Source organism: Ambystoma mexicanum, chromosome 5p (assembly GCF_040938575.1).
Source record: "Ambystoma mexicanum isolate Mex_15411 chromosome 5p, UKY_AmexF1_1, whole genome shotgun sequence".
Lineage (NCBI taxonomy): Eukaryota > Metazoa > Chordata > Amphibia > Caudata > Ambystomatidae > Ambystoma > Ambystoma mexicanum.
The window spans coordinates 272360393-272381742 of NC_090930.1; the positions used below are offsets into that span (position 1 = coordinate 272360393).

Here is a 21350-nt window from a genome sequence, read left to right on the forward strand (position 1 = left end):
ACAGGAGTTGCAAAAGGCAGAGGCGAAATTAGAGGCATTCATGCAGAGAGAAGATAACTCCCTTGAGGATGCCGAAACCATTAGCCAATTGCAGCAGGTGTGGCGGGCACTGGGAGAGATTATGCAATTTAAACTATAAGAAATACATAGAGGGGCAGCACGCAGGCGGGGACAAACCGGGGAGGTTGATAGCATGGTTATATACAAATGATACACCTAGATCAACGATTAGAGCAATAAAGGGGGAGACTGGACAGCCACTTGATAGCCAAGAGGGTGTGAACAAGAGGTTCCTTGAGTTTTACCAACAACTTTATGGAAATGTTGAAGGGGAAGACTGGAGCGGGATGATAGGAACAGAGGATACAGGCTTACCTAAACTGAATGCTGAAGAAAGTGAGAACCTAGAGGCCCCAATCACATTAGAGGAACTAGAAGCAGTAATTAAACTATTGCCTACTAGTATTGCCCCGGGAACGGACGGACTCCCTAGTGAGTTCTACAAAATGTTTAAGATGGAGGTGCTCCCCCCGCTACTGGCAATGTTGAATGAAGCATTCGAAACAGGGAAACTGCCAGAATCCCTGAGAGAGGCAACTGTTATCCCACTTCTCAAACCTAACAAGCCACGCACGGACTGCGGGTCGTATAGACCGCTATCCATGCTAAACCAGGACAGCAAGATACTCACGGCTGTGTTGGCAAACAGACTGAGACAGGTCATTAATAAATGTATACACCCTGACCAGACCGGATATTCTCTGCAAAGAAGCATATCTGGCAATCTCAGGAGGCTCCACCGTGTTATAGAGCAAAGGGAAGGGGACTCGCAAGTCAAATGGCCTTGGCTGATGGCAGCCCTAAAAGAATAGGGCCCGAGTATTTGAAATGGGTGAAATGACTGTACAGCAGGCCACTAGCCAGGGTCAAGACCGGAGCAATCATCTCGGAGAGGTGGCAATTCAGTAGGGGCACCAGACAGGGCTGTGCCTGGTCTCTGATGCTGTTTATCCTTGCACTAGAACCCCTGGTGATATACCTGAGGCAACAATACAGGGAGGTGGGAATCTATACGAAAGGAGGGTCACATTTAATATCAGTGTACGCAGACGATATGCTGTTATACTTGAGGTATCCGGAGGAAAACCTGCAATATATCTTAGAAGTAATGGAGCGAATTGCGCTGCTCTCTGGCATTATAGTCAACCCAAAGAAGTCGTGTATATTCCCCTTGGGGATATATAAAGGGATTATGCGAGAAAACCTACCAGTATTACAAATACCTTAGGAGACTAGAACTTTTAGATATCTGGGGATAGATATCTATCATACGGTGGAGGCTGAACATACACATAATACAGGCAAGGCAGTGGCAAACATTGAGAACAGCATGAGATTCTGGGCTAAGCTCCCTTTGGCCATGGTAGGGAGGGTGGCACTGCTAAAGTTGGTAATATTGCAGAGGTTTTTACATTTTTTGGGGAATATACCATATATGATACCCAAAAGATTCTTCACTAAACTTCACAGTATATGTAGAGGTTTCATATGGCACAATACCAGGAACAGAATAGCCTTGTGGAAACTACAAAATACGTATGATAAAGGGGGCATAAAATTGCCCAACTTTGAGGTCTATTATCTGGCCAGCCAAGTACAATATGTGGCTAAGTGGTTAACGGAAGACTCAACATCGGAGTCCAGATTGTTGAGGTCTGAATGTGCCCCATTCTTTTTGAAAGAATGGATATGGCTGCCTAAACCAGAGCTAAAAGGGTGCACGAGGATGCTAGAACTGGGATGGAAGATGTGGGGTAAGGCTTGCCAGGCCATGGACAACCCGACCCCGTGTTCTCCGCAGGTGGCATTGACTGGAGGGGATGAACAACTGAGGAAGACGATTCGTACGCATTGGGAACCAGTGGGCACTGCAACGCTGGGAGATGTATGGCAAGATGGGAAGTTATGTAATTTAACGTACTGGTAGAAGAAACGGGTCTACACCTAGGGCAATATATTATCTATACCAGAGTGGTATAGTGGGTGAAAGAGACATGGGCCGAAATAGTGCTGGAAGACCAACCCGATACGGCCATAAAAACAATTTATGATCTCAGAGGGGGTGGCACGAGGTCTCTCGAATCTATGAACTGCTGATGTCCAGGGTGGATAAGGAAATGACCCAGCTGAGACGGGACTGGGAAGAGGAAGCCGGGGAACCCATGAATGACGGGTTGTGGGTGAGGGTCCACGGATACCATAAAAAAGTACCTAGGAATGCGAGGCTGCAACAGATCCAGCTGTATGTCACCCACAGGGTGTACATGACCCTCGAGAGGAGTGCTCAATTGAAGAGCGCAGAGATACAAACAAGTCCCAAATGTGGGGAAGTGAATGCAGGGATGATACATATCTTCTGGGCAAGCCCGGAGATTGGAAAATTCTGAGGAGAAGTAGCTGTAACGCTCACCTGGTATCCACGGGGATGTCACTCAGCCTGTTCTGACCTCTTACGTCCTCGAACCCTTCCCTGGAGGCTATTCGACTGGAGACTGGGCCTGAAAAACAGGATTGGTAGAGCTTAACTCCCTATTGTCTCTGTGTGCTTGAACCCCTTCTTCCCCGGGGTCCAACCCTTCCCTTTGATCCACAGCTCACCTTGTTTTCTTGGATGGTGTGCTCTCCGTCCTGCCTTAAGCGCAGGGGCGTGTTGATTGATGCGGGTTCGTTGCTGCCTAGTTACTTCACTGCCAAGAGTCAGACAGGTAAGTATAACGAGTCTTTTGAACAGTTCTCTAACTTCGTTCCTTTCCTTCCTTAGATGATGGCCGGTGTCCGGGGATGGCGGCGTGCTGCTGAGATGAGTAGCGCTGAAGGTGAGTGAGAGCACGATGCGCAATGCACCCTTTTTCGTATTTGCATTGAACTGAGTTCTTTTTCTGTGTCTTTTAGGTGCCGCAACGTTTTCAGCGTGGATGCGGTTATGAAGAACAAATGCGGTGGGTAAGCGCGGTATGCGGCGCCACTAAATGTTTCCACGCTAACCTGGAGTGTCTTTTCCCTCTTGCAGATGGACGAGAAGTTCCAGAGACAGAGCTCCCCCAGAGCGGCTGGGATTCAGGTAAGCGTTTGAAACTCGTACAGTATTTAAAATAAGCGAAGATTTGCAGAATGCTTACCAATGCCTTTTTCCTGTTCTTTTCCCTTTTCCTTAGGAAGCGGCGTGCCGGGATGGGAATGACACCGCCGAAGATGCCCGCAGAACAGAAGGAGTGATGACTGATGGGCAGAAGCGCCGCAAGGTAAGGCTGTTCCTAACGGTGTTCTTGTTCTTACAGGAACTGAGCGCAGAAGAAAGATGCAGCATAGTGGAGACCGATCCGAACACGGTGAGTGTCACGCTGCAGGTGCAGAAAACGCAAAGCATGTTTCTCAGCCTGGGTGTGGCTTAAATAGTCTCTGGGTATCCCAGGTGACTCTGGGCTGAACCACACCCAAAAGACTAGACCGGACATGCAGTTCTGGGAACTGAAATATGTGGAGGCATCCACCTTGTCCCCATCAATGCACTACAAGTCCAATCCCCAATGTTATCCTATAGGAGTGAGTCTGGTGCCACAAGTGCCAAGTCTGACTCCAAGTGGGTCTTTGGAGGGATGGAGAGGCCCTTGAGGGCCATGTAGGTGATCGTGGCCTGGCTCCAGCCAGACATCTTGGCGGGCTGGGGACATGAGGGGCAAGAATCATGACAGTAGCCCACTGTCTAAACGAGAAGGGGATCAAGCTAGATGTGGAATCTGTGTGGGCATGCATGGTGGGGGGCTTTTCTAGACTGCGCAAACTGAAACACGTGAGCAAACTCAAGGACTTGGCCTATATACTTGCCAAGCATAGAATTGCTATGGGTTGGAAAGCAAACAACGGGCCAAGGGTAGAGTTCTGGTGGCACGATCTCCAGAAATGGGCAGAGGCGGTAACAGCGGTTTGGAATGAGGTGGCCAATAAGGCGGGGGGTGAAGCGCGAACGCTGATGGCCTGGAGACACTTAGTAGCCACACTGTCTGGGTCCTCCGAGCCTGCCTAAGTGAACATGACTCCTCCGGGGATACACGGCGGAGGGCGAAGTGGAGTAGGCTTGAGTTACGGGGGAGGGTAAGGGGGAGGCAGTGGATGTCCTATGATACCGCATATGATGTTTGAAGCAATATGACATGTACTGTCGGGTTTGTTTGTGTTGATTGGTTGTTTTAAAAATGAATACAAATATTTTTTTTTAAAAGTGCACAGATGTCTTTGGGCTGAGCGTGCTATCTAAGCAACACAAATACAATAAATAAAAAAATGAGACTTTTGCCAAACTTAAAGAGCCAATGGCGCATGCACCAGTGTTAGCGACCCCCAATTATAAAGATACGTTTTAATTGTCTTCCCATTCTGACAGCAAGGTGAGGACAGCTGCCCTCACACAGAAAAAAAAACACAGGGGCACAAGCCCATGGCATACTACAGCGGCATGTTAGACCCAGTGATGCAGGGTAATTTCCCCTGCGAACACGCGCTTGTGGCTGCATCATTTGCAATAAAGAAGGCAGCAATGTTAACAATGGGTTGTCCTGTAGTTTTGTATGTGGAGCACTTACTTTTCGCCATACTAGAAAAGTCAAAATCAACACTGACACCTCAAAGGGCCTAGGGATACGAGATAATACTGACAAACCCAGCCATTGAGGTAGTCCGATGTGGTGTGGTGAACCGAGCAGTATTCATAGCACAGCCTGCTGAGCAAGGAGAATACGTTCACGGCTGCACATCTTACATGGACAGATTAGACGGGAATCCCCAGATGATGGAGGAACAAATAGAGGGAGGGGATATATTTGTTGACGGGTCCTTGATGATAGATTCCAACATGAGATGCAGGCACACTGGTGGCCACATAGGGGGAAGAGTTTCGCATTTACTTGCAGGTGCGGTTGCTAGCTCACTACTCTGCACAAGTGGCCAAATTGGTGGCTCTAATAAGAGCCTTAGCCATGTCAGAAGGGCACATGGTCAGCATATTCTCCAACAGTGCACTCAGGGTTAACGAGATGGGAAATGAGAGGGTTCAGATGACATGACAGGTACCCTGCCAAGCATACAAAGTTCCTGAAGCAGTTAATTAGGCTATTGACGGTCTCGTAGAGGTGGCAATAATGAAGCGTGCCGCCCACATAGGTGGCCAAGCCTTTATTGCCCAAGGTGGCCTACAGAGCATCAAAAGAAGTAGCCTACCTGCCCGAAGGCACTACCAACTTACATCCAGGTTCAACAGACAAAGTACCTATGATGGCGCAAGGGTCAAAGAGGCCCGAGATAGCAAACATCACAGAACAGTTCAATGCCCTGCCCATAGTACAGATAATTGAACTGCAGGGTGGAGCACCCCAAGATGAAAAGGAGTTACGGATACAACAGGAGTGTTCTCTTTCTCCGACAGACCTGGTGTGGAGACAAAATATCACAGGGAAACCAGTGATTCCCAGACAATTACATAATGTAGCGTTAGAGCAGCTGCACTTCCCGCCCACATGTCAAAGGAACACATGGCCGGAGAAACAAACAAAGGGTGGTTTGTGCTGAAATTTTCTGAAACTGTGGCTGAATTTATAGGACATTCATTGACGTGCAAATCATTCTTGGCAGGGCACACGTCAAAAACTGTTAAAGCAACAATACCGTGACCGGAAGGGCCCTTCCAGCACTTGCATATCGACTATGTTGACATGTAAAACAGGATATAATTCTTGTTGTCTATCCTTTTTCATGTTGGCTTGAGGAGGGATCCTGTGCCCACAATAATGTGAAATCGGTGGCTAAATATTTGACGCAGGTGGTGTTTCCAAGATGGGGCATACCTGATGAATTAAGGTCAGACAACGGGCAACACTTTGCCAGTGACCTGTTCAAAGAGGTTACCGCCCTCCTGGGGATTGAAGCACTGCCTATGTTCAGTGTACCGCTCACAAGCCAACGGTGTGGTCACACAGCACAATAGTGTCTGGAGAGCACAGACAGAAGAAAAATGCATCCATGTCACCTTGGGAGATGCATGGCTGAAAGATGTTTGTGATCCAGTTTTTTCTGTAGCTTATGTAAATGTGTTTGAAAATGGCAGCATGACAATCACAAAGGGTTTCATCTCTGATGGTGATTTTGGAACAAAGACTGGCAACATTGGACAGTCTATAGTATAGTGTCAATCCATTGAAGATATTGGCTTCTCAAGAAGCGATCCAGTGGCATGTCTTCCTCCATATACAAGACAGGGGATACATTTTTTCTGGGAGCAATGCACAGAGAGTAATTTAAAAAAGATACATTTTTCAGATAATCATTAGAGAAACTGAATAGTTGCAGCTTCCATACATGAAACTGCATTTTTAAAATGATGTAAAAGTCTTTATTTCAAAACTGCACATAGACCATGTTCTGAACATTATAAATTGCTAACTAGTGCAGTCCATAGAACGTATGTACTATTCTTTGTTTCGAATATCATTTACGAAAGTATTTTATCGAATAAAAACCATAACATTGCTGATTTCTTCAACTCAAGACTACAGAATTGTTGTTTTACAAGTTTGGATATTTACCCTGCATTCGCTTCAATAACCTAGATTTTTCAAAATGCAATGGAGCAGCCAATGTTTCCAACTGCAATAAAAAAGAATAATGCCCACTTGATCGAACATACATTCACTTTACGATTGAAAATGAAACTGGCCAATCTCACATTTAAACTCTTGTTTACATGAATTTTCAGTAGAAGCAAATCATTGAAAGTCTGCCTAAACATTCTTCATAGCCGATTAAATGCTTAATTATGGACATCCACTTCACACACCATTTTGCATTTGTCTACTATAAATTGCACCTCCTCAAAGTTAAGTTTATGTTACTTATGTCCATGCAACCAAGTGATCTTACATATTTAGCATACAAGAAAAACTTTTATTATGGAATAGTGAAGCTATGAACTTACACAATGACCATTTGAAAGTAATGCTTAAGCTTTCATTTCTGTTTTTGTATTATGATTGATGATGTTTTCTTAAACGTAAGAAAAAGAATGGTGGACTCACTGAACACGACCAGGTTATTAAATCACTAAACATGTGTATTTACACTTTATAAAACAGTCCAACTTTTGTTTCCATCTATCAGACTGATCCAACAATCTGAACTCTGTCAGGGAAATGTTCATATTATCCATAGCCCTTATAGTAAAATATGACCAGCTGTTACAAGATACTTAATAACATATGCAATATGCAGGAACCAAAAACATGTTCTTGCCGGTTCAATGTACAACAACCTCCTTGCAAACTCAATATTAAAGTGAAAACACAAACAAGAAACATTAACAAACAAAAATGTCGCCTGCTTTTCACTCATGCAATAACATTTGAATAGACTTTTGTCTTTAGAATGAGTCGTTTTTAAAAAGCAAATTCAGATACAGAATTTTGTCAGTTGCTATGAAGAACATATGTTGGCCTTCCTCAATTAGGTTTCTAAAATAGGTACATTTTAAAGATGTAATTTCCAGTTCATTGTTCTTAATGTAATGGGAAAATAAACTCCTTTGAAAAGTCTGATGACATTCAAGAAAAAATTCAAACATATCTTTCTACAAAGACCACTTGAAGCAACATTTGAAAATGTGTTAGAGTACCGTTGCTTGCTTCAGATTAAAAGTTCAGTTTTGCATTTGTAAGCATCACACGCTAAGTAAGTGTCTCTTGTCTATTCCTAGTTTGTCTTTTAAGTTCCTGAGCAGTTCAGTAAAACTCTGGTATTACAAACTCAATTTCTGCATTATCCTTAGATGGTTTTCCTTTAACAAAATGTTCTTTTCCTGGCTGAACAAAGAAATCATCCCAAGTCATAGGCTTGGATGGGGAACCAGATGTTATTTCTTGTGAAGCAGTCCCATTATTTTCAACATCAACAGTACAAACAATTCCATCATCATTTATTACAAGAGAACTGCTTGAAGGGTGTGCATTACTGTTATCCGCATTTTGTGTATTTGATGACGACGACCTGGATGGGTGCAGAAGATAAAGCTTGGGGTCACGTGATGGGTCTTGACTATGAACCGACTTCATATGTGCAGACATAGCCCTGTAACAGCTGAAACACTCTCCACATGTCAAACATTGATACCTTTTCTCTCCTGTATGTATGACTTCATGCTTAGAGCGGTACTCTCCCAAAGGAAAAACCTTCCCACAGTAACGACAAGGATATTTGTATTCCCATGAATGAAGATTAAAATGTCTCTTCACACTTCTTAGAGATGCATAGGATCTGTTGCACTCGATGCAAATATAATACACCTTTCCATCATCAATGAGCTGGTAGTGGTCTTCATGCTTCACTTTTACACGTTTGCTATCTGGGGACCCATCCATCGATCTTGGAAGCTCAACTTCTCCATCGTCTTCAGAGTCATTGTCAATTGATATAATCATATCACAAGTGCCTTCAACAATATTTGTGTAAGCTTTGGAACCAGTCGACTGCCTGCCATTCTCACATGGATCTTCTAAAGTGATGATTTTCTTAGCATCCAACACAGGCTGTTGCCCTGCTTCTGAAGCTAATGAGCAGTCTTTGCTCTTTTCAGGATCGACATCTGCATTTTTAATCATCAGGTCTCCTTGCCTGAAAGTGGTTTGTGGGTTCTGACGTGTTGCGTTATACTGAGCATTTGTATTTGGCCAAACATCAAGAGAGCTAGTTAATATGTCTGGGCTAGAGGGGCAACTGCTATCACTAATTATCATGGGGTTGTTTAAAGGAATATTATTAGAAGGGAGCTGCTGATGAATGGAACTGATATTTGAAGAATTGGGCTGATGTTGATGTAGTGACATGGTGTTCGGTAATGTGGGATTTTGAGAGGAGCTCAAGGTGGCAGTGCTAGCCTGTATTTGAGTTGGATTTGATATATTGGCAAATGCAGAATTTGTTTGCAATGGTGTAACACATTTGAAAGGAGTGTTCATGGGAGATTTTGATTTAGGAATAAGCACAGCTTGAGGAGAAAAGGTATTTTTGATGTTCATCTGTTGGCTGGGCAAATTAACCCCATCTGGATTGGCCCTCTCTTGTGCTATTTCCGAATGATTTGAAACAGGACGTTTTGGAGGCACCAGCTCAGAAAAGAAAATTACATCATCATCATCTGAGCCTTCACTGTTACCAACACAATGCACAACTTTTTCATTGGGCTTGTCTATGGAAGTGGATGATTTATCTGCTGTGTCATGTCTTGCACCTGTACCACTGTCTTTAATCAGTACATCTGTGGTAAGCTTTTCAATATTGTTGCCCTTTTGGTCCATGCCATTACCCACGACACCACTTGCCATGCTTTTCATTTGAGAAAAAGGAATGTGAAGATCTGCAATGAACTTAATTCCTAGTGATTTTCCAGACTTAATTAGCTCCTCCAGCAAATCAGAGTGGAAACCAACAACTTTGGAGCTGTAAATGTAGTTGAGTATTTCTGAAAAGATCTCTGCTTTAACAAAATTCAGTTCAACCACTTCACCGGCCATAGATAAGAGGTGGTGAAGGTAGGTACTTGATGCAGAAAGGATATTTCTGTGAGCTCTAAACTTTTTGTCCTCCACGATAATAGTGACATCACAAAAGACTCCATGGATACGTTGCTCATTTAAAGATGACAAAAGGGCACCCGAGTACTGCGTATCTGTGGCTGAAATCAGTTTTCGGGTTGCCATACCTATAAATTGGATGGAAAAGAAGTGTACATTAAATATTTAGATCAAATAGGTGTATTGCGCACATATTTCATTTAAAAGTGTCCAGGTTATAAACTTAGGAGAAAAGGTTCTCTCTTGATTGGGTAAGAAGCACATTCTACTTAATAGTACATTTTGTCATGAGTTGCATCATCCTACCAATGTAGCGAGAAAACCACCTTCATATCAGATTACCTTTTTGGAAGTCTGTATTTTAACACACTACACTATTCTAAACCTACAGACACACATGCCAAAAACTGAAGAACTCTGGAAAAATATACTTTCATGTTATCTGATCAATATCTAGGGCTGTCTTCAAAGGAGAAATCACATTCATACAAGTAACAGGGACTGTGGTGTGTGTGGCAATTGCACTTAGCACTGGTGTGCATTCAGATTCATGTAAGCAAACATGTTAGTTAAAGGTTTCCTAGCCTTGCTTGCATGACTCTCTGGCAGTGGCCATCAGAAGCAGTTACACTTGTTATCAGAAGAGCTGAGAAACCAGTTTGTTTGCACCAAGTTCCCAAAGTAAATCATCCTAATAAGCCCCAGTATTGCAATTTCGTATTGCTGTAATTTCCATTGCACAACAAGCAGAAAAAGATAAAAAAAATAATCCGTAGAGTCTTTCTAATGAAATATTATAAAAACAATATTTGTACTGGCACAATAAAAACCTCAATTGTAAGCTCTTTTTTACATTCATTATTTGCATATGTTCATTACTTACTCATAATATTACATTTCACATAATTTCTTCATGGGGCACTCACAACCTATCTTAGTGTGGCTTGCATAGCTGGGTATTAGGGTGTTGTCATGAAGCCAAGCAGGCTCAATACACGGTGGACACAGAAGTAGGGTTTAAAGATCCTAATTTGTGTTTGTTACACAAGTAGACAAGATCATATAAATATAACTCCTTAACAGGATGGCTTCAGTTTGGGAAAACTCCAATAACAAAAGTCTCTGGGATTCACAAAGCTCAATCTGGTAGTCCCCTCCGAGGATATGTCTTTGTTTCTAAGTCACTAACTGTCTTGGGGGTATAGGTGCCCCTGCATTTCTTTCTTGACTCAATGTTTGGTTGGTTCCGTCATCTGTGCAGTGCCTGCTCGCTCACCCACACTCCTCCAGCTTCTACTTGGCTGTTTTACATCTCCTCCTCCTCTCTGCCTTCAGCCTACAGCATGTTTTTGTGCCTCTTCTACCCTGCTGTCACTCTTTTTCTTGCCACCTCACTCCCTACTGGTATTCCTCCTCCTTCTAGCTCCTGTGACGAATCACAGTATTCAGTCACTTCTTCCTAGGGGATATCCTTTCCTTGTGAGGTTAGGGAGGTGAGCCAGCTACACAATATTCCCCTAGGGGTGGCGGTAAATCGGACCTCACAGGGAGAAACTCCGCTCCTGGGGATAAGGTCTCCCATTCCAGTGAGGCACTACCTTTCCATCTCACTCAGATATAATCAGAACCAAACGGTTGACGAAAACCTTGGTGAAACCTCTCTCATTTGCTATTGTGTTGTGTCAACAGAAGACAAATATCTCTTGTGAGGTACCCGAGGGCGTCCTCACTTCTTTTCCTCATGTATCCTCCTCTCGGGTGGCTAGGAAAAAGGCCATCGCTCTTGGATCCTGACCCTGGGAGTGGTGATGCAAGGGAGGATCACCTGGGTGGAGAGGACGCCCTTAGGTGAGACATGGTATCCCCCATTTCCTTTTCATAATGAGCCCTCTGTCCCCCAAGCCTTTATAGGTTATTGTCAATCCTTTCCCTGTTTTTCCTTTAAAGCCTTCCCCATGAAACCCCTGTTTGGTACAGGGACGAGGAAGAGACTAGTGAAACACATTCTCACTTCAGTAACACACACTAATACAGACATCAATTGTATACTGGGACGAGGAGGAGGCCAGGAAGAGTAATGCAGGACTACCGTTTAAACAGTGAGCAGGCTAGTCCTTTTCAAACCCATCATGGTGGCTGGAACTTTAAAAGCGGGAAACATTGTGGAAATTGAGTCAGCTGTGGAAGCAGTGCTGCGGACTGCTGGGCGAATGTAGAGCTCTCTGGAGAAGCGGTGCAACAGGCAGAGCACTCAGGACCCTTTGGAAGATTCAAAGTGTATGCAAACAGGAAGTAAAGCTGAGGGGCGCTGGAGGCCAGTGACGGAACGAGAGTGACACTGGTAGGACCCAGTGAAGCAGTCGCAGGAATCCTGAGCTGCAGGAGGAGCATCGCTGGGTGAGCGAAGCCACAGAGAGCCGCTGAGAGACTGGGCAGGTGGTAAGCAAGAGCTTGTGGTCGGCAGAAGACCCGATGAGCAAGCTATAAGCTCCGACCATTGAGTCTATCAAGAAGGGGAACACTGGGATGGCAGGCGAACATGCAATGCAAACATTTATCATTGATGTGAATAAATAATTTTTTTTGAATAACGATTAGAATGAAAGCAAGGCTAATCACTTTTGAGAAACGATCGGGGTGAAAGTTTGTGAAACAAGGACTTGTATGGTATCAGAAAACAAGCATTGGCAAGAGCCAAGAGAATTCAAGAAGCTATATGAAAACAAGCATTGGCAAGAGTCAAAAGAAGACAAGGCATTGTATGAAATGAGAAAACAAGCATTGGCCAAAGCCAGGAGAATATAAGAGTGCAACAAATACATGGTGACAAACCAAGCCATTATACAATGCTAAGCCGATGTGGTTCATGTGAATGAGTCAAGCTGGAGCTGTTACCACATGTTGATGGAACATATTTCCTATATGGAAAAGCCACTGAAAGCACTCACAGAAAAGCTTGTTTGAATTGCAAAGGAACTTTTGTGTGGTTATTTGAAGTTAAGGAACTGAACTTCATATGTGAAATGGTGAAAGGTAACCATATCAGCAGAACTGGGAAGTGTCCTAAGAACTGTTATTTTTAGATCGCTGAAAGACTTGGAACCCCTGCGGCTTGTGAACTATCTGGAACCTGGGGAAGAGAAAGCTCATTATAAGCCAGAAGCTAGAGGAAGCTCTGAACTCTACTTATTTTGCTGACATCCTTACACGTTGTATATATTTAGATGTGAGGGCAGGTATAGGTTTTGGACAGAGACAAACATTTGCTTCGGACTTCCAGACACAGACTATCCTCAGTTTTCTTTAGGTAGGGAAATTCCACCTTAGCATAGGGCAAGTTAGGCCTTAGTCCAACCTACATTTTAGTCAATAAAAGGTTTGCAGCATTTATACCGATTGGCATAACCAAATTCGGTTACCCATGAACAAATGATACACCGATTTAAGTACTCTTACTCATCGCATTAAATGGTGAGAAACGAACAGTGAGAAGTCTTCGTGGGGTCACCCTACTCGTTCCAGTGAAGAACCAAGTCATATGAGTGAGGAACTCTTAGGGATGCAGCCTACTCATCCCAGTGAATAACCAGATAAGAAATAGTAAGAAACCTTATGGGACACAGCCTGCTCATCCCAGTGAAGGACCAAGTCATAAAAAGGGTGATCAATTCTCAGGGACTCAGCCCTCTCGTCACAGTAAAGAGCAGAATACTAAAAAGAGTGAGATTCTTTCAGGGACTCAACCTCTTCGTCCCAGTGAAGAGTCAAATACTAAGAAGAGGGAGAATCCTTCAAGGGCTCAACCTACGCGTCCCATTGGGTGGAAACATCATAAGAAGAGTGAGACCAATTACTGGGTACATGACACACATCCCAGGGAGGAAACTAATAGTCGCAAAGATATAGCAAGTGCTAAATGGAGCATTGTGCAACTGGTGAAAGAAATAGCTGAAAGATAAAGTCTATCTTTAACACCACCTCCTTCTCAGCATTCACTTGCTCTGACCTCCTCTCTCAGCCTCCTTTTGCCTTATACAGCAGAACCTCTTACTTCTCGTTTTTCCAAAAAAGCTTCCAAATGCCCTCACTCATTCGAAACCCCCAGAGTTCATTATACAGTGGTCCAGCCCTGCCCACAGGATCTGCCCATGCATAACTATACTGAGATGTTCTGTATGATATTTCTTACAATAGGAGTGGCAGGTCTTAACAACCTGAAGTTTCGTTGTTGCTCCTTCAGCCCAGTCACTTGTCTCTAAGCAATGCAGCCAATGGCTTATTGCCAGGTCGCCTTTTTTGGAAGGATTTCCTGCACATGCACAGAGAAAACTGCCATGACAAAGCTCACATCTCGCAGCTCCCAACGGCATTGCTCCACCATTCATGTGATTCCAAACTGGAGTCTTCCCTGGGGAAGATGGCTCCCGTAGGTAGCATCCAGCATTATGTCTACAGGTCTTGTGTTTTCCTGGTGCGTTACCTCAGCAATCCTGATTCTGTTGAACGTAGGGTAAGATTGACTTGTCGGAATTTCTTTTGAGGGGTGTAGTTTTCACTAACCTGATATGGAGCATCTTTTGGGTCTCATAGCACCAAAGGGGTCTTTATGACTCAAAGGGTAAATCCGCACAGGAAGCTTCCTTTAAAGGGACAGGAGCATATTCCTGTTTACTGTGACAAGGCCCTGCAGCCAACCTGGGCATGGGGTGGTAAGTCAGGGGGTCCTCGCCACAATGCACTCAGGCACAGCATTGCTAAGCAGGTGACAGCATGTGACTTGGTCATGGTATATTGCAGACATGGGGATCTGAATATAATTAGGTAAATAAGTAATTACAAGATACAATCACTGCCATCTTAACCTAAGGAGGCTTACCAAGCAGTTGTATTAAATGGCATCAGTACGAGTTAAGCACACAGTTCATGTCTAATTATACCATCAAAAGCACTTCTACACAATAAAAAGAAAATCCAAATACTTGGTGCAATATCTACTAAACTTATGCTGCACAGTCCATCATCAGCCTTATGAAGTGGTACCCCCAAAAGGTACATCATTTAGGAGCGACCAGAGATGAAGAAGGAACTGTGAAATGCATAAAAACATGGATTACTGGTTACTTCATCTTGTGATTTCACCTTTGTCGACGTTTGCGTCAAAGACATAAAATATTGCCAACTGGTTTGAGAGAAGATGCCTTTCGCTTACCTCACACTTGCATACATCGGTCCGTCAAGATGGATAGTAGGAGCCTGTGAAGTTGTACCCTGTTTCCAAAGACTTCATGATGTTTACCACTTGCACACAGGAGTACAAGCTTGCAAAATAGGAGTCAGCCTTACTGAACGCCTGGACAGCGTACCTACACTAGTGCACGCAGGCAAAAGAGGTGCAGAAGGGCGGCTGGTAGTCCCGGTGCAGGATAGCCAATACAGGAACTCCCCTTACCAAACCACCAGTTTAAAGTCCATGAACTATAAAAGGGAGCAAAATGTCACTTGTGTGGAAGTCAGGAGATGGTGGAGGACAGAGCAAGTTGGTGCAAGGTAGAACAGATGAGGAGGATAAAGAGCCCAAATGGTATATCCCTACCAGTCCTCTCTCAACTGCTGCACCCCTGAGAAGATAGCTGACCACCAAGACATTTGGCTTTTTAACTAAGGACTCACTATCCATTTAATGCTGGTCAGTTTATCCCAGCAGTCAGAGTCAGCAGATGGAGATTACTAGGGCAATAAGATCAAACATTGTGTTCCAATGTGCTGGTCGCTAAATGGGGAATCATGAATGTTTAAAGTAGGCATGCTACTATCTTTTTTATACTATCCTTTAAGGTGGTTTGGAGGAACCCAACTATGACTGTTAGCACATATGCTGCTTAACTCTTGTTGGAGATAGGACAATAGTTCCACTTTTATTTCATTGCCTACTTTCCATTACCAATGCTCAACCTTGTAGGGGCCTGAAATTAAATGTACAATTCAGAAAACGTACATTCAGGTTATGTTTGTGACTACTAGCCTTAACACATTCATTGCCAATGCTCCATAGGATGATGTATGGTTTTCTGTTTGAGCTAAGATATATTTGAAGTGAGGTCCTTGTCTTTAATAACAGCCAGTACTAAACATTGGGTGGGTCTTCATTCCTGGACTGAGGTGTGGTCTAATTCTCTGCTAAATAACATATTTAGGCCTAGATGGCAGTGTCACAGTATGTATTTGATGAGAGAAAGAATGATCACAAACCAAACCAGAAATAATTACATAATGCACATGAATAGAGGCCTCTGCAGCTACAATGGGGAGCTCCTTGCGTTTTTTTGTGATTTATTAAAATCGCAATGAATTACAAACATACACTTGCAAAAGAGGCTTATATAGCCTGACATTTTAACCAACATATCAGTGTGATTAATAATGGGATGGACCAGACAGTTCAACTGTGGACAGGTAGATCCCTCTCTACTGTTTACCATTTCACCAAATCATTTTTCCAATCTTCAAACGCTGGAGGAGAAGAACTCTTCAAGTGCAAAGCTATACGTCTTTTCGTAAGTAACAATGCGACTGTTGAAGCATCATCTTTCTTCTTGGGGTGCTTGCCCAGCAGACATACTTCAGATGTTAGGGGCAAAGCCCATTTATTTATATGTGAATGGAGGATAGCACAGAGGCCACGCCTGACCTTGGAAGCAAGACCACGCAGAACAGCAGGAAGTTCGAATCCCCGGATCTGCGCTTAGAACCCGAACTCAGGTATGGTATTAGGCACGTTCTAAATAAAAAAAAAAACTCAGTTAAGAATGAAACAATCTGTTGCCACAATACTTGAGTTTCCCCACGTCCCATACCATGTGCACAAAGTGAGCATTTTGTGCTTTACAACTCGGGCACATGCTGGGGCACTCAGGAGCAAACCTATGCATCTGTGCAGGCACCAAATACATCCTATGTTTAAAAAAAAAAAAGGGTACTGTATGAACTTTAATCTGACATTAAAAGAGTCTACCATTGTATTGTCCGAGTAGAATGAAATTTGATGATTAATTCTGCCCACAAATATAACATAGTTAGAAAAGTCTGTTCTAAATGTAATAGTAAGTTGCTCTCTTATAAAAGAAAACTGCATGGGCGATAACAGGCAGCCCCGATTAGTATCTCTTTCAATAGCTAATTTGTCTGAACTAACATTAGTTCCCACTCTGGCAATGGGTCTGGCAATGGGTTTGTTGTATACATACAATTCCAGTTAACATAATCAAAGGCTTTTTCAGCATGAAGACTGGCCAAGGCACATTCACCAGGATTGGCGTTGAACAAGTCTAGTACCAGAAAAAGCCCACGTAAATTGAGAGGTGCTTCTCCCAGAAAGAAACAAATTGAGAGCGATTCTGTGATTAACAGGTGCAATTCTCGGCAACCAATTTTCAAGGATTTTACTTAAAAGGCTAATATCTGTTTTTATAAGTGACATCGGTCTATATGAACAACATCGTTTTTGTATTATCTGGCTTTAGTGAAAGGATAATCACTGATTCCCTAAGCAAGGGTGGTAAAATACCACTATCAAAAGCATCAATATACATATTTTGTGGATGCAAAATTAACAAATCATAAAATATGAGATAAAATTCTCCAGGCAACCCATCCGGCCTATGGCTTTACCATGTGGTAAGTGAGGTATGGCCCATTGGATGCCTTGCGTTGTAATTGATGCCTCTAACAAGGTATGGTAATGCTTTCCAGAAACATCCCAGTTGCGGCTACATCTCGAAAAGGCCTCTCAGCATAGAAGTCAGAATAGCATTTTTTGAAATGCATTTATTAATTGGGGGTGCTTAGTGAGATTCACTGTTGGGAAGGGGGGACACTCGCCCCAACCCCCCAGTACTATCAGATGAGGCAAAGGCCTGGGTCTGTGCAGTAGGGGTTTGGGGCGGGTAAAGGGGGTTGAGGTGGTGGTTGTGGTAGGGACCATTATGCGTTGAAGGCAGTGTATTTTTCTACACTCGTATACATGGGGGACCAAACACCATCTTGGATAAAACAGTAGCCATCTTACAATCGAGGCCTAACGTTGCGCTGCAGTTAGGGCTGCATGCCCCAAGGTACACATGGGAAGGTAGGTGATTGCATGCAGGAATAGGTTGTAGCATGGACTCCAGTGAGAAAGGCCAGAGCTGCAGGAAATCATACACCTCCTATTGTCTCATGTTGCCAGTGTTCGTATCCCAGAAGGAATGCGTCCTGCAAGGCCACAAAGGGGTTGAGCGCTCTCTGTGAACAGCGATCCCACGAAAAGGGCAAAAACCTCTGACTGTTCACGTCCAAGCTCCAAGTGATGGGACTTAGAGGCCTCCATCCCAAGACCCCCTGCATTCCATGGTACAGGTCAATCCCAGACGACCAACCATAAAACTGTTAAACTCCCAATCGATCATGAAAGATTTGAAACCAGGGATTAGTTGCCTTCACCAGAGGTTGCGTGATTTGTGCGGTGAGGTGCCGGGGGGGTTAAAATCACATAGCTAAAATGAAGGTGGGGAGCCCTGGTGGGATGCCAACGTGTCTGGAATCGAGCCATAATTCATCCAAAGCAATGACCTCGAACTACCCCTTATCCCTTGTCTGCAGTACCAGGTGTACGTAAGGAGAGAGATAGAACTAGTAATGTTTTTCTGAACATAATTGTCAATTAGACGCCGCCTTGTACCGTGACACGGGAAGAAGAGCCCATATGGAAGAAGATGGACAGAAGAGGCTGGGATAAATGGCCTGGCATCCCCTATGGAGCAGGTATCTATGTATAGGGTCTCGACCAACCAGCCACGTGAATTTGTACATTATGTAATTGAGTCACTGATGATGATTTGTGCCTTTATAATGTCGTTTGTGCCTTTTTTTTTCATCAGAACGTTCCGTGGCAGCAGAGTGCTTTGCTGATGCACCTTCTATTTTTGTGGAAATAAAACTTTGTTCTCCTTGCAAGAGGTGTGCAGGGCCTTTTTCCCTAATGGGTAGTATTTTTTCAGGTTTGAGCATTGAGGGGTTTCTCTACATCCCATATGCCTTTTCTATGTGGGTGATGGGTTTCCTATCCTGTGTTTTTGAAGCAATTGTTTTGTCAGCTTGGTCACCAAATTCATGTTGAAACTTAGTGAACTTACTGTATTCAAATTCTCTTTGTGTTTCCCCGGCCAAGTTTATTTTAATGCAGGTTTCCATTAGTTGTTTGGTGGTCGGTGTGGTGGAGTCCATCAAGAATTTTAACTGGGTTTTCTAATTCAATAATTTCATTATTGAGAATATAGCATATCCCCCATGATTTGGGCATCAGACACCTCTGAATAGTGACTTCAGAAGATTCCTATATCACCCTGCTGGAATCAACTCTGCCTTTTTTCTGCAAAAAATGTATTTATTTCCTTTCGTGCCATGTGGAGGATTGAAGCCTCCAGGCCTATATTGGATTAGCAACCTTACGGAGCCTAAAGTGTACCTGAAGCAGGAAGTAGTAGGACAGTGATCCCTCTAGATATTCGGAATGTTGCACTGTGTGTATAAATGACAAATGGATGAAAATCATATATATTTCTGAAAAAGAATGATGTATTTGAGACCAATATGAAAAACCCTTTTGTCTTGGATGCTGGTTTCTCCAGAGGTCACAAAATTGAAAAATGTCCAGTATCTGCAGGAGTGTTTTAGCCACTGGACCCAAATCTGTACCTGTGCTTTTAGAGCTGTCTAATCACGTGTTTAAAATATATTTGCACATGGGAAAGGCGGTTTGACCCATCAGAATTCGCCTTTCCGGGGCACGAATCTGCCTGCACCGCCCCCGGCTGAGGAAGAAAAAAAATGTAAACAAAAATAAGAAAGGGACTAGGTCCCTTTTCAGATGATGGTGGCCATTTTTTTAACATGTTTTTCATGGCCGCCACCAACCGAAAAGGGACACAAGAACAGTCTTAAACTGTGAGGTTGTTGGTTTGCACTAGGTTAGAGTGGTCTGAAGCCGACCGGTTTCTGTGGAATATTGTAGATAGACCACATTCTTCAGGGCTATGTGGAAGGCGTCAGCCTGCGTGCCTTATTGACTTAATATGCAGCATGGTCTGCAATGGTTGTTGCTCTACACCTGTGGGCATGACAGGCGGGGGGGAGGGAGAAAATGGGGGGACATTTCCCATTTTAGATTCTCTTATGGTAGTAAAACTACATTTTCCTCGGTACTATTAACACAGAGGATTTATGTCTTACCCTCTCCATGTTTAGTAGTAGCTTGGTACTTTCTGGGATGGATGGTGGGTGGGTACACGGTGGACGTGGCAGCCTGTTACCTAGGGGCCAAGGACAGGACAAATTCTATTGTCATATGCATCAAACACAAGATTTAGAGCATCTTTCTACATTTAGATATTATTTAAAACCAGTTCACGAGTTAGCACTATATTAAAAAACGAGCCGCGCTTGTCAACGTGTGCTCATGCTGAAATAACATCATAAAGGCAGGATCGGCTTTGTTCGATCCTGTCTGTTCTATTCATTGTCTTGGCCCGGGAGCGCGTCTCTTACCCTCGACCCCGCTCGCGGGGTAGAGACAGAGCGTGCGCCGGGTCCTGCAGAGGGCTTACCTTCTGTTCGCGTCTCAGGCGTGTATTGCATCTGGCGGGCCGCGAGTGAATTCTCAATGCAGCGGCTCGCCAGATTGTGTATATCTGTTACCATGACGCTCCGGGCGTCACTTCAGGACAGATAAAATGGCTGCCCAAGTGTGGGATGAAAACCGCCATCTTGGAGAATCTGGGAGGGCCCGAAGATGGGTCTTGCTCACTTGATAATGGGCTATTATGGTTCTCCCTCAGTGCCTCACGTAACCACACAAGTATCGCTGTATGCTGGCACAATGAACACATCGGGAACACGTGAGGAAACCTTATTCCAACTACATTTTAAAAAGCATTTCAAAGCACATTTCGAAAATGCATTTCAAAGCACATTTCAAAAAACATTTCAGAAAGGATTACAGGAAAACATTTGGCATATGTTATACGTGGCGAAGCCTGCATGGGCATTGTGAATAGGCAATGTATGATGCATCATTGCTTTCAGATCGTGTTGTTTCTGTGGGAACATACAGGTAGTGGTTGTGCAACATGCATTGTTTGTAATTTGTGTTGCTTCTCTGGGGGTACACAGATGATAATGGTGCATGATGCATGTCCAGTGTCAGCTGGTTATTCCTTCTGTTGCATGGAGAGCTATGCGTTCTTCTGGGTGTGTCAATGGACTAGTCCTTGTGTGTGGTACCATGGTTCTCATAAGGTTGCCAATGTTTGCCAGCTGGTAGGTTCATTGAGGCCTATCTTGTCTGTTTTGAGGTGAAATATCCATAGTTGCTCTTTTCTAAAGAGGAGGTTATGAATATTGCCTCCCCTTTTTGGTGATTGATATTTTTTCAATGATTGACCATGTGAAGTCAGATGGGTCATGTTGCTGCGAAACAAAATGTTCCACCATTGGTGCAGTTGTTTTCTTCGTACCTATGCAGGATCTGTGTTCTGCCAGTCTGGTCTTGATGGGAAGCGTGGTCATGCACACATAGCGTTTATGACAGAGACATGTAATGATGTAGATTACGTTGCTACTGTTGCAGTTAGTGAAGTCCTTCCT

General features: G+C 43.7%; 1 protein-coding gene across 1 annotated transcript in view; it reads right to left on the reverse strand.

Annotated features, from left to right (window-relative positions):
* Positions 1-6972: 6972 nt before the first annotated feature.
* Positions 6973-21350, reverse strand: part of LOC138480894 (transcriptional regulator Kaiso-like) — a 307074-nt gene continuing 292696 nt past the window's right edge. Inside the window, exon 2 of the mRNA XM_069612687.1 lies at positions 6973-9799. Within this exon, the coding sequence (XP_069468788.1) occupies positions 7824-9797 (1974 nt within the window). The 5' untranslated portion in view covers positions 9798-9799 and the 3' untranslated portion in view covers positions 6973-7823. The remainder of the gene's footprint in view (positions 9800-21350) is intronic.